The sequence below is a fragment of the Acanthochromis polyacanthus genome, chromosome 2 (genome assembly GCF_021347895.1).
Source record: "Acanthochromis polyacanthus isolate Apoly-LR-REF ecotype Palm Island chromosome 2, KAUST_Apoly_ChrSc, whole genome shotgun sequence".
NCBI lineage: Eukaryota > Metazoa > Chordata > Actinopteri > Pomacentridae > Acanthochromis > Acanthochromis polyacanthus.
In genome coordinates this window covers 44554761-44572828 of record NC_067114.1, presented here as the reverse complement: position 1 = coordinate 44572828, position 18068 = coordinate 44554761, and the positions used below count along the sequence as shown (strand labels likewise).

Genomic DNA, 18068 nt, shown 5'->3' with positions numbered 1-18068 from the left:
ACCACTCAGTGTTGTTCAGTTTGACCTTCTGGAGGTGGTTCTTCACCAGACGTGATGTTTGAGTTGCTGTGTTGGAAGACAGACTCTGTTTTGCGGCCAACTGCTTGAAGTTTATCTTTGTAATCTCCTAGTATTTCTTTCTTTATGATTAATTCCACGCTGACAAGATTCCCTAAATCCTTCCTAGAGCATGATACTGCCACCGCCATGCTTTACTATGGGGACAGTAAAGCACGTTTTGTTTTGTTTTTTTGTAAACGTAGGAAGCATCTGTCAGATGTAGTTTCTCTAGTTGTTTCTACAGGTTTTCCCAAGCAGACTTCAATCTGTCTGTCTGTGTAATGGCCAGGTGTCCAAATACTTTTGTCCATATACAGTAAATTATTATACTCTGTGTAAGTCCAGATTTGACAATCTTTTGGCGGTGGGTTTTCACAAAAGGCGATGTGTGCTTCAGCTCTTTTTCATTGTAGAAGACAAAACAGCATCCCAGACCCAGTTTTACTGAAGGTAGTGTCTACGGACTAGTACCCGTAGCCTGTGGCCTACAGGTACGGCACTTTCCATTTGCCGACAGATTCGGACCCGTATGCGAGTCTAGCGAGTCAAGAAGCTGCTAACCACTGCAAACTGTTGAAAGGTAAGCAAAGATTAGGGTTAGGGTTAGGTTTAGGGTCCGTACCTGTAGTACCGATGCTACGGATCCGTACCGCTAGCGTCTCCCGGGAGTCACGTGACCAGATCTTGCGTATCTGATTTGCAAATGGAAAGTGCCGTATCCGTAGGCCACAGGTACAGGTCCGTACCTCTAGCAACAAGCTTGACTGAAGGTTTTCTTTCAAAATCTTCCCATATTGTTCTTTCTTCATGATTAATTCCACGCTGACAAGATTCCTTAAATCCTTCCTACAGCATGATACTGCCACCACCGTGCTTTACTATGGGGATATTAAAGCACGTTTTGTTTTTTGCAAACATATTCAACATCTGTCAGTTCTAGTTTCTCTATTTCTTTCATCAGGTTTTCCCAAGGTGACTTCAATCTTTCTGTCTGTGCAATGGCCAGGTGTCCAAATACTTTTGTCCATATGCTGTAAGTTTTTTTTTCTCTGTATAAGTCCTGATTTCATAACCTTCTGGAGGTGGTTTTTCACAAAAACCAACGTACGCTTCAGCTCTTTTTCATGTTAAAAGACAAACCACAACCAGGACCCAGTTTTGCATGCAGTTTTCTTCCTATATTCTTCTTTTTATGTGACTCCTTCCACATTGATGAGATCCTCCAAAGCCCTCCCACAGCATGATACTGCCACCGCCGTGCTTGACTATGGGGACGCCATTTCCCTTTATTTCTCCAAACATAACCAACATCTCCATGACTAAAGAGAGCCAGTTTCTCCAGTTCTTTCTCAACGTTTTCCCAAGCAGACGTCAACCTGTCTGTCTGTGTTATGGCCATGTGTCCAAATACTTTTGTCCAAATTATTATACTGCCTGTGTACTGGACAATTACTCTCAGTTTTAATTTTATTTGACAAACTTAGAGCAAGTTAAAGTACATCATTGGCTCAATATTGATTTCTGCTGTGGCTCAACAAAAAGGTCATGTCTTAAGGCTAATAATGTTGACCCTTGTAGATTTTTGTCCGTGTTAAAAACGATAAATGAAAATAATTTATTTCTAAAGCAAACTATTATGTTAAGAAACGATGTGTTGAACATCCCTTGCTCTGTTGAACGGCACTTTATAGGAGAATATTTACAGAGGGGCTAATAGATTTGTCTTCAACTGTTGAAGGAACTCATATAATCTCATTGTATTGAGATGACTTTATGTTTAACCAGGAAAATGCATTGAATTAGGGGAGTTACTTTGCCTTTTCAATTACGGTTATTTTTAATTAACCTTTTCTTATTGATTGGTAGCATAAACACAAGTCTTTTGTAGACTACTCATAAAAATGAAGTTGTTCCAACTAGCTTTTTTTTCCACATTATTAGAAAGGATATGTTGTGCGTTTCGTGCTTAATTACCAATTTGCTCCAATTAGATTTACTCGAGTAGTTGTTGGCTTTATCATCCGAAGAAATAAATGAATTAAATGCCTTGCGTATCATATCTATTCTGCCTGTAGGCCCTCTAACGCAATTCTGAAATTATTTCTCTAATTCCTGACCTCAAGGGGAAGAAAAATTAGGTTAACAAGCTAATGTCATTAAGTTGAACTTGAATTTAGTTTTAAATCAACTAATGAAGAAATAATATTTAATTTTATTATATCGAAGCACCACATCAAAATGAAGCAACTGAAAAATCAGTAAATGAGGCTTCTTATATTGCAATTCTGCTTTTAATGAAGGTGGGAATAGTGCTTGATTTTACACTCCCGGTGTTTGTGGTGTTATACTGAAGAGCAGGTGTTGTTATTGTGAGACTTTCACTTATAACTGTACTGTTTATGTGATATTTTTTCTTCATTTTACACCTTACACTTCAGGCATACAGTACACATAGTAAATAAGTTTTGCAGAGTGAGAAAACATAACACTTGAGGGAAGTGTCAGTCTGTTGTTGCACAGCATTAGACAGACTCTCATTAACCCGCTTCACCTGCACCATGTCTCTACAGCTTGAGGAAATACCTACGCACACATGCAGCGTTGTCCGTCCAGACCGCCATTTTATCTCCGTGTGTGCAATATTGTAATGTTTGCATAAGAAACCCGCTTACTCGTGTGTGATTCACAAAGCGGGTGGAAGCAAATAAACCTCAGGGTCGCCAAAGTGGCAGCTGGCAGGTTGTATCAACACGAACCAGCCTCCAGCAGAGCGCCCCTCTACAGTCTGTCTGGAGTTTCTGCTCACTATCAGGTGTTCAGCACACACAGACCTGCGATTTTTCCCAACGTACACTGTAAAAAATGTTTGTGCATTTTACGATGAAAAAATGTCAAACCATGACTGTAAAAATCTGTAAACAGTTTGATACTGTTTCTATAACACTGAATCACCGTAAATAAGTTAATCAGGAGTAAAGGGCGTTTTTTTTTTTTAAATGTCTTTTGAAAAACGCATTTCCCAACTCCTGCACAGTTTTTCATGGAAAAATGCCTTAGTATGTGAAACAGTACTGTAGTTTTTGAATTTAATTCTCTAAAAGAATACAGTTAAATGTACATGTTGTTGCACTGGTAATGGAAACATGCTGCAATATTTATATCAAGCAACAATTCAATTTATGCATTTATTACACGTTTAAAAAATGCAGTTTATCGGTCAAATTGATGTACTTTTGTGTTAATAACGGACATATGCTTTAATATTTATGACAGCTAAAAACACACATATTAAAGGTTTAATACACTAACTGTTGTGCTGATGATGAAGAAATGCTGTAATATTTATAATAAGTTACGCACATTTTATTTTATATTGTATTTTCATGTAAATTTACACATCTTTGAAGGTTAAAACATTTTTTACAGCAAAATATGGAATGGAGCATGTTGTTTAACCCTAAAATCCACAATATCAACACATTTCTTCATCTTAAATGAAGAAAATGTTTTACAGTAATTTTGCAGTAGCGTTCTGGCAATCACAGCTGCTGGAATTTTACTGTAAAATCAACACTTATTTTTACAGTGTAGGAAGTGCTTTTGATGTAATTGCAAAGTATGTCTCCTGTCCTGCCCACCTCTGCCCCCCTGCTTCCTGTGTTAAGGCTAAGCTAAGCTAACCTGCTGCTTCACACACACACACACACACACACACACACACACACACACACACACACACACACACACACATGAGCGGTTTTGATTACTCCATTCAACTCTCATTTAATTAATAACCAGCTAATTGAGTCACTTAAGTCAGAAAATTCATTTTAATTGTCTCGGTGACTTTATTACACCCCTGTAATTAATCTCTACTTATTTATAATCATTAGAAATAATTGTCAGCGCCATCCCGAGCCGATCCTGGCATCCCATTGTGATCGAAATATTCTCCTCTCCCGTCTTGCCAAAAGTAAGATTTTTGCAGAAAGCACCGACTTACTGTTGTAAGCTGAATTTCACAGAGCGAAAGGTCAGATATAGATGTGTTTTATCTGTACTACTGTTGTTATTGTAGGAGTTGTGTGGAAACCCCTGGGCACATCTAGTGGGCTGCTAATACAAGCAGCAAAAACAAGTAGTGGAGAGAATATGGACTGGAAATTTATTTTCAGACAATAAGTCACCACCCACTCGGCTTCCTCGAAACTTCGGGGACTTTGATATTAAAAAACCGTACGCGCACACACTAACATTTACACAGCAGAGTCAACAGCTTTCCTCCTTTAGATGAATGTGGATTTTTTTCTACTATAGTCACACTTTACATAGCGTGATGTTTATCCGATTTAGGGGATGTTAAGTTGAGGTGAAAAGATCGAACTTGCGGTCGCAGCGTCTGGGAAAAACTTCAGCCTCCTACACGGCATGAGGACTCAAAGCAGATTCATCACAGCAACAACGGCTGCTTTCGAGTCTTTTGATCAAATCCGTTTAGTCATCCGCACGTCAGGCAACATGACACAGCACCAGACGAAGTGAAGTGTTTCTGGTGTTGCCACTCGGTCATAAAAGCAGCATTTTCAGAGCCTTTTATTAGCCACAATAGCCAGACAGCCATACAGATTGCAAAATCGATCCGCTGGCCGTTCATTTACTTTAGATTTCTCAACTGAAATACCCCATATGATGGATTGCCGTGATTTTTTTGAAGTGCAGAGGTTGTATAACTGACTTTACTGATCCCTGTGATTTTTCATCTTGTGACACTTTGACATTCATATATTTGGTTTCCAGTGAAATGTTTCCATAACTACTGCGAGGATTGCTTTGAATTTTGATTCGTGCGACCCTCAGAATGAACCGCAGGAACTACAGCTTGTCTAGACTTTTCATATTTAGAGCTTTTTTAAGGTCAGATGTTTGGCACTGTGGTTTGACACTAATTGCACACTACACTCAGATGGAGAATGTGGTAAACATCACACAGAAATCTGGAAATTCAGACATATAAGCAACACCAACCATCCAACCACTAGAACTTATTTAGATATTTTGGAATAATTAAATTTGCAACAGGAGATGAATATATAGTACATCTCTTTGAATTTGGTTCATAGAGATGCAAGTTTTAATCAGTTTTCTCAACTGATATTTAGCGGTGTTATTAATTAGTTAATTGTAAATGATCTTTAATGTACAGTATTCCATTTTGGAGTGGTATTTTTGAACCATAGCTACATGACTTTTGCAGTAAAAACCAGCCATCTTGCAATAAAAACTTAGTTAAATAGACTCCAGCTCATCTTGAGAAGATGAGTGCTTGTCGGAGGTCATTAACTACCACAGGAGTCTTTGTCATGGTGCCCATCACTAGCTAAACCCCCACAATGATCTCTGCTTTCCAACATCGACCTGCCAAGATTATAACAGTAATAAACACAGCAAACAAGCTTCTGATCTCTTTCTCATTAAATCGTAAAAGGCTCCACCTGGTGGTGCAACCAGGTACTACAGCTATTCTGCAGTACATTTTCTGGCATGCATGGTCTTCATTTTTTAAATTATGAGCATCTATTAACCCTCAAAGAGCCGGGTCAGAGCATACTCGGTTCACGCTTACTTGTACACACAGTCGAAACCGAACATTCTCGGCTCAACACGTGTGACTTATTTATGATTGCTAATTAACATAAAATATGCACACACCCGTATGTTTGGTAAGATATAAACATTGGCCTCAAATTTGCTTATTTCAGATGATAAAGCCGTATGAGCTGTTACAATGAAGCCGCAATTACGAAGCTCTTATCGGGCCGCGTACCGGCCAAAATTCAACATGGCGAACGTCTACGACAATGCGACCTCGCAAGACTTGATGGATATTTTTATGGATTAGGTGGTTTTAGTATATGTTTTAGTATATGTACTTCTCCAGAAACATGGCCTGGTAAGGGTTAACTTATTAATGACAACATCCCCTGTGATTATTTTCAGAGTGTCTTTTAGAATCTCTTTTAAATGAATAGGAATTTCTTTGTTTGTTTGCAGTTACCGCTAATGTAGGATTTTCCACCCCTAATTAAGATTCTTAATGTACACTACTGGTCAGAAGTTTGGGGTCACATAGAAATGTACTTATTTTTGAAAGAAAACCATCTTTTCACATTGAATGAATCAGAAATCCAGTCTAGACATTGTTAACGTGGTAAATGACTATTTTAGCTGCTGATTTTTAATGGCATATGTCCATAGGGGTACAGAGGAACATTTCCAGCAACCATCACTCCTGTGTTCTAATGCTACATTGTGTTAGCTAATGGTGCTGAAAGGCTCATTGATGATTAGAAAACCCTTATGCAATTATGTTAGCACATGGATAAAAGTGTGAGTTTTCATGGAAAACACAAAATTGTCTGGGTGACCCCAAACTTTTGAACGGTAGTGTATGTGTAAATCTTCAAAGTCTTCCATCACTGACTAGGTTTTCTAAAGTCTAAAAACAGAACCAAGAGGAGGTGCAGGTGCTCAGTTTCTTCTCAGATCGCTTAAATTGAAATATGCTAAAGGATTATCATTGTATTTCTGCCAAAAATTATGCTTATTTCAGCTTTAGTATTCGCATGTTAGCATAGTTATTAAGGCTTTGCTAACAAGCTAAAGTTAGCATTTGCCTAAATGCTTTGTACTCAACATAAATACCCATATATGAATCTGCCAAATAAAGCCTCTTGTTTTAATTTCCATGTTTTTTTTTCTCTTTAAGGTGACGGTGACTACGATTGGCTACGGAGACAAAGTGCCTCAAACCTGGATCGGAAAGACCATTGCATCATGTTTCTCCGTCTTTGCCATTTCATTCTTTGCCCTTCCTGCAGTAAGTGGCAAGGAAACATTCGTCTCTCGGGTTGTGAAAGTGACTTATTCATTTCCTAACATACTGGTGACACAGGTATGATGCCAGATGAAAATCCTGCTCTGACAGAAATGTGGTTTGAAAGCCTTTTAGCGTTTCATTCGGCTGCTTTGCTGCGTTTCTCGAATCATTCTTTGCGAAGCGTAAAAAAAGGCATTTCTCAAACCACCACCTGCAAAAACCTGCTTAGAATTCTTAGCTTCTGTCAAAAGCAAATATTTCTGGCAGCGGACATGTCAGCGCTTCAGAATGACGAATCCTTGTGTCATTATTTACACCAGAGTAAATGCTTTGCTGTGTTGCAGAAACAGCTTCTGATGGCTTGGCTTGGCTTCTTCTGTACGACATCTATCAATTCCAGCAGTACAAGGTTACACATTACTGTACGTGGGAGACTGATTTCAAGAGATTGGACAGGATTCACATTTGCGCTTTTGCTGCTTGTACTGTAATTTGCTGGCAGACCATGTCATTGCGATATGGAAAAGAAAGAAAGAAAAGACTGTTTTACATCATCGCATGCACAAAGACAAGAAATAACACATCACAGCAGGCGCCTGCAGAGGCTGGATAAGACGTTCCAAAAGATTCTTTCTGCACCGCTTTGTGCTGTGATATGGATGAGAATCTGTGGCCCGACACTCGGGAGCATGTGGAGGTGTAGGAAGGCTCCACTGGAATTCGACATACAGCACTGCCCAAGGGGTGTTCCCTACGTCTGCATTTCTAATTTTGCATCTCCCCCCCCCCTACATTGTACCAAAATGGTGGTTTCTGTATCGTAGTGACACAGTCGTATCAGGGCACATTTGCAAAAATGGAAAATATGCTTCCTGACAGGTTTTGACGAACTGGTTGAGCCGCTTGGCGTGTAATGACTTATGCAACGAAGCGACGCCTGGGTGTTTTTGAGGCTGTTCAGCGGAGAGGCAGCGGAATATAAAGCATTCTGATCAACATGACATAAGTAATTGATAACGTGGGAGAAAGCAGACAGTTGTACAACACGATCTGCATGAATGTGCCAAAGCATTTGCAATTTCGCTTCAAAAGGATGAGAAATTGCTTTTGTGGTGTGCACAAGTGACTCGGGGATGATGATGATGGCGTAGAGTTTGAGCATTTTTCAGTTGTGATCTGAGAAACGCAGCAAAGCGACGGAGCAGCGCTAGCATAACAAAGCGCCTAATTTAGTCTCCAGCGTCTCCGCGTTGCATCTTTAAACCACCAAATCACACGTAAAAGCTTGCAGGGACACGTCTCAGTAGCCACCACAAACAAAAGGAAAAGATTGTAGTTAAACAGTGTTGAGAGCTCAGCAAACAGCCTCATAATATTCAGTCGTGTCTCTGCAAACTCACATTCCTCTGCAACTAAACTGCATTTTCAATTCTGTTTACAGGGATTACATTTGTTTGTGACATTTCACAACCAATCAGCCGTAAAGTCCTCCTCCGGTCATTGATTAAACCTAAAATTTAGAGCCAATGTTCAGCTATTTCTCTACAAACTTACATTCCTGTGCAACTGAACTGCATTCTCAATTATGTTTGGAAGGATTACATTTGTTTGTGACATTTCAAAAACACGTTTCCAATCAACATATCTTTGGCATTTATTTTATTTTTTTACTTTTGCTCCATTTCCGCCAACCAATTATATCGTAATTGAGGTAGAGCTTGTCACCCTGGTAATCAAAAAAATGAAGAATAAGCTTCGACTGGATTGTATTTTAACCTGAGCAATGACATTTTCTTAAGTCTAACCAAACAGTGGGTGAATACGAGCCTTCAAGTCCCTCTTTGGTCATGGATAAACCCCTACAAACCCATATTTTGTGCATTAAAGTTAAATTTCTACAGATTTTTAAATGAAATTAATCACTTTCTGTCTTCACCATGTATTTAGAATAGAATAAAATAGAGTAGAATGACTTTACTGATCCCCAAAGGGAAATTCAATAGGGTTAGGGTTACTTTTGTATCCTAAAAAATGATGGAGAAGCTTGAATTTAATTTATTCTAACCCAGACAAGGATATTTCCATGAACTGAACCAAACAGCAGGTAAAATCAAGCCTTTAAGTCCTTCTTTGGTCACTGATTAAACCCTAAAAACTCATTTTTTGTGCATCAGAGTTACATTTTTAAAAATCATTTAATGAAAATAATCACTTCTTGCAGTTAAAGTGACTTCTATGTACCTCTGTAACATTAGTTTCATGATGTATTATGATGTATAAAAAGTTGCACTGATGCACTTTAGGAGTTGCTGCAATGATTGTAGTTAAACAGTGTTGAGAGCTCAGTAAACAGTCTCATAATATTCAGTCGTGTCTCTGCAAACTCACATTCCTCTGCAACTAAACTGCATTTTCAATTCTGTTTACAGGGATTACATTTGTTTGTGACATTTCACAACCAATCAGTCGTAAAGCCCTTCTCCGGTCATTGATTAAACCTAAAATTTAGAGCCAATGTTCAGCTATTTCTCTACAAACTCACATCTATAGTGCATTCTCGGTTATGCTTTGAGCCAAATCTATTTTCTTCTGGATTACATTTGTTTGTGACATTTCACAAGCACGTTTCTAATTAACATATCTTTGCCATTTGTTTTACCTTTACTTTTGCTCCATTTTAGCCAACAAATTATGTTGTAAATGAGGTAGAACTTGTCACCTTTGTAACCAAAAAAGTGAAGAAAAAGCTTCAACTGGATTGGATTTTAACCTGAGCAATGGCATTTTAAAGAACCTAACTAAACAGTGAGTAAAAACGAGCCTTAAAGTCCCTCTTTGGTTATTGATGAACCCCTAAAAACCCATCTTTTGTGCATCAAAGATATATTTTTAGAGATTTTTTTAAATGAAAATAATCTCTTTCCATCTTTGACATTTGTGTTACTCCTTTATGTTCACCTTCATAACCCAAAAACTGAAGGAGAAGCTTCAATTTAATTGTATTTTAACCCAAGCAATGACATTTCCATGAACTGAACCAAACAGTGAGTGAGACAGAGCCTTATAGTCAACCTTTGGTCCTTAAAGCTCGTGTTCGGAATTTCCGTTTGTTTTCAATTTATGTATCATTGTTTAACAAAGCTTAAATGTGTTAGTCTAGTTCGATACTATAATATAAAGTTAGTATAACGCGATATGAAAATTTATTCCTGAGCTCCGCCTTCCTCTCATAGACCCCCATGTTATTCCAAAAAGCGCCGGTCGCTGCCGACCAATCAAGTTCGAGCTTCAGCTTTGTCATGCTGTCAATCAACGGTTACGCGCACAGCAAGCAAGCCCATGCAGAGGTGGGCGAGCTACGCACTACGCAACCACGCGCACATTTGTTTTGCTTGTGGAGGAGAGAGCATCAGGGATCAGCAACTTCCAGAAAAGTTACCAATCCCACGGCTTGTCAGGCCAAGAGACTGTAGGACGTTTTTTGGCTCGGGGTGCTCGCGTCGCTCCCCGACCACGGCCTCCATAGCCCGCCTGACGGCTTCGTTTAGATGCCCGACCTCTGGAGGAAGATGTTGGGGCGTCTGGGACATACTCTTCGTCAGAGGAGTCATGCAATTCTGAACTCTAGATAGAAATAAATAAACAATCTAACACATATACACGCGTAAATGCACTAAGTTTGATAAACAACGTCATCGAGAGGGATACACGAGTGTAATCACATATTGAAACTTTACTCGTTCGTCCTAGCAGATTCATGTTATTTTGTTATTAGGACACGTTAGACTCAATACAGCATTCTAACGTAATTCCTTTATTATTTACTAAATGTACTAAATGTAGAAGAGTGGAAAACAGCAAAACAGGCAAGATGCTGCAGCACTCCGGGCACTCCTGTCAGGTACTGCGAGCGTGCTCACATGAAGGGGCGAAATCAGAGGGAGGGTGGAACCAACAGTGTTTTGGGAGACGCTGCGATTCAAACTCCGGACACGAGTTTTAATTAACCCTATAAACTGATCTTTTGTGCATCAAAGTTGCATTTGTAGAGATTTTTTAAATTAAAATAATCACTTTCTGTCTTCACCATGTATTTTAATGCTTTATTTTCACCTTCATAGCCCAAAAAATGAAGGACAAGATTGAATAGAATTATACTTTAACCATGACATTTTCATGAACTGAACCAAACAGTGGTTGAAAAAGAGCCTTAAAGTCCCTCTGTGGTCTTTGATTAACCCCTACAAACTCATCTTTTGAGTATTAAAGCTTCATTTTTTCAGAGATTTTTTCATGACACTAATTACTTCTTGCAGTAAAATGACTTAGATGTACCTCCATATCATTGCTTGTAAAATGTGCACAAGTGACTCAATGATGGGGAGGTTGAAGTTCTGGATTACGATTCAAATCAGCATTGCTTTAATTTTATTGTTTCACTTTTGTTCCTTTACAGTCAACCAGTCATATATTAGATGAGACAGAACTTGTCCCAAACCCAAAACGATGATATTTTACAAAACTTAATCAAACATTGGGTAAAAATGAACCTTGAAGTCCCTCTGGTCATTGATTAAACCTCTAAAAACCTGAAAACGGAGCCAAGAAGAGCTGCAGGAATCCAGTTACTTCTCAGATAACTTCTATTACAATATACTGAAAGGTTATTTTGGAAGTTTTGCCAAATGATGCCAAAAAAAAATGCTACCTACCCCAGCTTTAATATCAGCATTTCAGCATGTTTTTATAGAGAAAATCATCCCTTCTTGCTGCAAAATAGCATAGATGCCTCTCCAAACAATAACTTCCTTTAGAATATGTGGATCTATGAAGTCTTTGTGTCTTTCTCCAGCCACCTATTGGCTTCTTGCTGCAGCTTGAGCACACCAGCTCACCTACCACTTTTCTAAAACACTATAGAAATACCTGTTGTACCTTGGATTAATCTAGCCACACATGTTTGATCTGGAATCATGATGGTTCCTTCGCTTTAAAACCCTGGAAGAAACCCCAGAATGGGATTAGATTCCCAGTCATGGCTTTGACAGCCTATTTTACTCATGATATGTCCTCTGGCGCTTAAAAAACACCGTATAAACATGTTAACAAGGCGAAGTAAAGTGATTTTGACCGGAGAATAATAGAAATAGAAGCGCTTCCTCGTGTGTCCTCGTCTTACCTTTGGAGGGGAAAATGTGGTTCTTTCTAAACGTCAATAAGAAAGCAGTTTATCTGTGCAGGAATGCAATTTTTGTGAGGCAGTGTTGCAATATTGCGCCTTAAGTGCGGTAAGGAAGCCGACGAGATGCGCAAGTGCGTACATCGATCACGACCCAAATGCAGTTTTATGGGATGATATTAGATTTCTGTTTCTGAATGTCTGCTAATTTAAATGAGATTTTTAAATCTGTGCTGTTTACCGTCGAGCGCTGAGTAAAAGGCAATATTTCAGACCCAATAACTTCTGAAAGAAACAACCTCAAAGTTGAGTTCTGCAGTGAGGATTAACAGCAGCTGTGGCTTTGAAGCAAAAGTCTGTCTGGCGAGTTTAGTTACCAATTTATGGAATACTGTTCGCCTCGGTGTTCATGAAATGTCTGAGCGCTAATGATTTATGCTTAGTTGAGGAAAAGCAGCTCAATCGACTTCATCATCCAAAAAATGAAAGAGAAGCTTGAATTTAAGGACATTTTCATGAACCTGACCAAACGGTGAGTGAAGACAAGCCTTAAAGTTCTTCTCTGGTCATTGATTAAACCCCAAAAACTCGTTTTTTGTGCATCAAAGTTACATTACTAGACATTTTTTAAAGAAAAGAATCACTTCTTGCAGTAAAATGACTTAGTTGTAGTGCTATAACATTAATTTCATGATGTATTATGGTGTGTAAAAGCTTTCACTGCTGCATTTTAGCAGTCCTTGTAAAGATTGTTCTTAAACAGTGTTGAGAGCTCATTTGTTTTCGCTCTCATAACAAAAAATGAAGGAGAAGCTTGAATTTTATTGTATTTTAAACCAAACCAGGATAATTTCATGAATCTAACCAAACAGTAGGTGAGAAAGAGACTCATAGTCAACCTTTGGTCATTTATAAACCCCTAAAAACCCATCTTTTCTGGATCAAAGTTTCATTTTTTTAGAGATTTTTTAATGAAAATAATCACTTTCTGCCTTCACCTCTTATTTTGCTGCGTCATTTTCGCCTTCAAAACCCCCCAAAAAATGAAGAAGAAGCTTAAATTTTACTGTATTTTAAACCAAACCAGGATATTTCCATGAACCGAACCAAACAGCAGGCGAAAACAAGCCTTAAAGTCAACCTTTGGTCATTGTTTAAACTCCCAAAAAACTCATATTTTGTCTATCAAAGTTACATTTTTTGAGATTTTTCTCATGAAAACAATCACTTTCTGTCTTCACCATTTATTTTAGTGGTTTATTTTTTGCCTTCGTAACCCAAAAACTGAAGGAGAAGCTTGAATTTAGTTTTTTAACTGAAGCAGTGATGTTTTCTTAAACCTAACCAAACAGTGAGAGAGAGCCTTAAAGTCAACCTTTGGTCATTGATTAAATCAGTTACCTTTTTAGACATTTTTAAAAAGGAAATAAGCATTTCTTCCTTTGAAATGACATCGATGCAGCTCTATAGCGTAGATTTCGTCATGTGCACAAGTGATTCGATGATGTGGAGGTTAAATAAATGAACGAAACGCAGCAAAGCGACGTAGCAACAATGAGATAAAGTGCTTAATTTAGTCTCCAGCGTCTCCAGACTAAAAGGCAATATTTCAGACCCAATAACTTCTGCAGGGAGAACCTCAAAGTTGGGTTCTGCAGTGAGGATTAACAGCAGCTGTGGCTTTGAAACAAGCGAGTCCAGTTACCAATTTATGGATTACCGTTCGCCTCGCTGTTCACAAAGAAACGTCTGAAGCAGTTACAGCGCTAATGATTCAGTTGAGGAAAAGCAGCTCAATCTCCGTGTTTTAATCTATTAATGTCTGTTTCTGAATAACGGACTTGAATGTTCCCCCATTAAGCGCCGCATTATTCCTCAGTTTGCTGTTTGTTTCTGTCTCCTTGCCTGTGAGTGCACTTAAAACTTTATTTTCGCTCTCACAAACTAAAAAAACTTGAAGAGAAGCTTGTACTCACCCAGTACAGGATATTTCCTTAAACCAAACCAAACAGTGGGTAAAAATGAGCCTCATAGTCAACCTTTGGTCATGAATAAACCCCTAAAAATCCCTCTTTTGTGTATCAAAGTTACATTTTAGAGATTTTTTAATTACATCACTTTATGTCTTTGCCATTTATTTAATTGCATTATTTTTTGCCTTCATAACCCAGAAAAATGGAGGAGAAGCTTGAATTTTGTTGTATTTTAATGCAAACCATGACATTTTCATGAACCTAACCAAACAGCAGGTTGAAAACGAGCCTTAAAGTCTCTCTTTGGTCTTTGATTAACCCCTAAAAACTCATCTTTGGTGCATCCAAGTTACATTTTTATTTTTTTTAAATGAAAATAATAATAATTTCTTGCTTTAAAACGATGTCGATGTACCTCCATACCATCGCTTTAATAATGTGCACTCAATGATGTGGAGGTTGAACTTCTGGATTACGATTGTTTGTGACATCATAAATACATTTATAATCAACGTGATTTTAATTTTATTGCTTTACTTTTCCTCCTTTACAGTCAATCAATCATATATTAGATGAGACAAATTTTATCCCAAACCCAAGTCACGATATTTTACAAAACCTAATCAAACATTGGGTAAAAATCTAATCTCTCTAAAGAAACGTCTGAAGCAGTTACATCGCTAATGATTTAGTCGAGGAAAAGCAGCTCAATCTCCGTGTTTTAATCTACTAATTTCAGTTTCTGAATAATGGACTTGAATGTTCCCCCATTAAGCGCCGCGCTTTCCCTCGGTTTGCTGTTTGTTTCTGTCTGCTTGCCTGTGAGTGTGCGGGTGAAACTGAATTAATGAGCAGCGACTCTGTTGTTCACAGGGAATCCTGGGCTCCGGCTTCGCCCTGAAGGTGCAGCAGAAGCAGCGGCAGAAACACTTCAACAGACAGATCCCTGCAGCCGCCTGTCTCATTCAGGTAGAAATACTCACACAGAGGCTCGGTGCAGCCGGGGGATTGAACGTCTCGCGGCCCCGGCTCTTATTGTGGAGTCCATCCTTTCATGTAACCCCTCGCTTTCTTTCTTTGCACGACAGACATGTTGGCATGAAATCTATCCTGTCCGACCAATATATTTCTCTTTTCACGCCCCTCCAGACGTCGTGGAGATGCTTTGCAGTGGAGAACTTTGATTCCGCCACATTCAAGATGTTTTTGAGAAAGAGATCCAACCTCCCTGCCTCCTCTCTGTCCTCCCCGAAGCCCAAGAAATCGGTTAGTAATCATTTTACAGGTTTCACCGGAACCGCTTCTTATGCTCGGGTTTCCACTTTATTAGGTACAGCGAGGTACGACTAATGCAGTCTGAAGCAACAGCCCTGCAACGCTGCACATCCAAAATTCATGAGGGCTAAAATGTGAAGGCCGTCTCTTTCTTCTTGGGGTGTTTTTGTTTAACTTTACGGTCATTTTGAAGGCTGTGCTGCAGATAGTTTGCTCTCACTGATGCACATTAATAAAAAATAAGAGTTCTTTCATCAGAAGCTTCAGTCTTTTTAACTTGGCTTTTAATTAACGAGCAAATATTATTTCACTTTGATGCAGCTGTTATTACTCTAACTTAAGAATAAATTTAGCTTAAAATCATTAAAAGAGAAATAAGAATTAAATCAACATGTCCAAAAGAAAAAGAACTCAATTTTCGTCCAGTTTTTTACAGATTTAAGGGAGCAGAATCCAAACAAATCAATTCATTAATTTACTTAGTAGTATTAAAACCATGTCACATAAAGGATTAAAAATCTAATCAGGTGACAGGGATGATATTTAATTCTTATTACTGTGAAAAGTGTCCTTATTGGTGAGAAATCTGTGTGGAAGAAATAACAAATACCGAGCAATAATTAAGGCAGGAAGCTAATGCAACTAAGATGAGAGCCAGCGGCAGTTTTTACAAATGATATTGATTAGTGGGTATCAGTGGATACGGTGCCCCCACTCATGCATAAATTAAAATATTGTTTGTGTGTCAAACATTCTCCCAGCAGAAGTAGACATTTTAAAGAGGTGGGATGTCAGAAGAGCAGTGCAACACATGGAAACATGTCAATATAAAATGGTAATTTTACTGACCTGACATTTGTGGTGCTACTTTTAGAATATTACCCGTCATTATTAAAAATTCATGCATTTCCCATCAACAATAACGTAAATGCTAACAACTGTAGTGTGTCTTTTTAGCATAAAAAGTCTAAATTGGTGCAGAATATTTTGGCCACAAGTGAGAAATGCTTTTGCAGATGACAAATGAAAGGAAAAAACAGAACATTTTGCTCCCACACTTCAGGGAAATGGGGGCTTTGCTGTCCTGTGGGGGTATTTTGGTGGTTTACTTGTCCCGTTAGAGGGAAGGCTTACTGCAAATCAATCGCACCCCAGTTTAACACCTCTGGGAGACTCTGGACGGACATTCTAGATATCGCTTCCTCCACCAGCATCATTAAAACATCTAAAAATGGGATTTATTTTGAAAGAATCATCCCTACAGTAGAGCTTCAGAGATTTAAAGAAGCAATGCCAAGGTGTTTTCAAATAGTTTGGGCAGCATTTGGTGGCCCAACACCTCACTAAGACGCCTTACGTTATTTTTTCCTTTAATTTGTCACCCGTCTAGCTCAGCTGCTAATAGTCCTGAATGGATTTGCAGAAAGCATACCCCATATTTACCTTGATTTAGGTTTACCTATGCTTCATATTCACACTTGAAACAAGAGCAATCCGAGATTTCTGACCTCCGCCAAGGGAAGATGATACGAAGTTGGAAAATCTAAATCCGGATCCAGAATCCAGATCCTTAACCGAATCAACACAAAATTTGAATGGAGTCTTCCCTGGGCCAAGATCCACCTCTGGTGAAAATTTCATGAAGATCCAACTAGTAGTTTCCGAGAAATCCTGTCCACAGACACGCACACAGACAGACAAATAAATAAACGGACCCGATCGCATAACCTCCTTGGCAGAGGTAATAAATTTTAAAGGGGATTTAAGAGTAGACAATAAGATCATACATTAAAATCATAGAATTGAAACATAATTAAGCAATAGAAGTGCATTAAGAGATGTGTCAGGGAAATCAAAAATTAGAAACAATTTGTGCATGTTTGTTTCTTTTGCCTCGACTGTCATGTAGGTTTCAGAAAAGGAGAATGCAACTGGTGACATAAAATATTCTGGCTTTGGCCAGAAGATATTAAGCATCAGAGAAGTGCATGTTTTTTTCCTTTAATTTGTATACGTATTTGTATACCCGTCTGTATACGTACAGTCTGTCTTCTGTTTTTTACCCTCTAATGCTACATTCACCCTCTAACAATTTTTTAAAATATTGACTTTCCTTTCAGGGATAAATGTAGTTCTTGAATTATATTGTATTGCGTAACACTACAGTTACCTTCCAGTCCTGCATCTACTCTCTAACACTACATTTACCCTCTGATACTACATCTATCCTTTAACACTGCATCTTAAATCATTGAAAGCCGTAACAATTTCACATGTTTTGCAGAATGGAAAGTTTTAAGAGTCAAAAATACCACCTTAACATGGATAAAACCACAAAAATAACACATTTTCAGCATCTTGGTTTTGCCATTCGAGGGTCAGAAACTTTGCCAAAGTTGAGGTGTTTGCATTTCTTGCACAGGTGAAGATAAAGAGGAAGTTGAAAAGCAGTGACAAGGACAACGGTCCGACTTCTCCCACCATCCCCAGCATCACCTACGACTCGGTGTTTGACAGTGGAAGGGAGCTGAGTTCAGACGTCTACAGCACCGTGGGCACAGGTACTAAGACATGCACAGCACTCATCTACAGGTTGTTCTCCAGAACCTTAATATTTAGCATATTTAAGAAGATTCTTTAGCATGCATTAAATAAACTCCATAAATTTACAACCAGTCATCCAAAAAACTGTTACACTTCTTTG

The 18068-nt window shown here is 38.5% G+C and overlaps 1 protein-coding gene across 6 annotated transcripts in view; it reads left to right on the top strand.

Annotated features, from left to right (window-relative positions):
- kcnq1.1 (potassium voltage-gated channel, KQT-like subfamily, member 1.1) overlaps positions 1-18068 on the top strand; it is a 97561-nt gene that overhangs the window by 52122 nt on the left and 27371 nt on the right. For 4 of the 6 annotated variants that reach the window (XR_007937883.1, XM_051939150.1, XM_051939141.1 and 1 more), the window contains 4 exons: positions 6827-6937; positions 14963-15145; positions 15239-15355; positions 17787-17925. Coding sequence is in view for 5 of the 6 variants with exons in the window: in XM_051939150.1 (XP_051795110.1) it covers positions 6827-6937; positions 14963-15145; positions 15239-15355; positions 17787-17925 (550 nt within the window). In the remaining variant the exon portion in view is untranslated. The remainder of the gene's footprint in view (positions 1-6826; positions 6938-14962; positions 15146-15238; positions 15356-17786; positions 17926-18068) is intronic. The other 2 variants (XM_051939163.1, XM_051939157.1) reach the window with 1 other exon arrangement.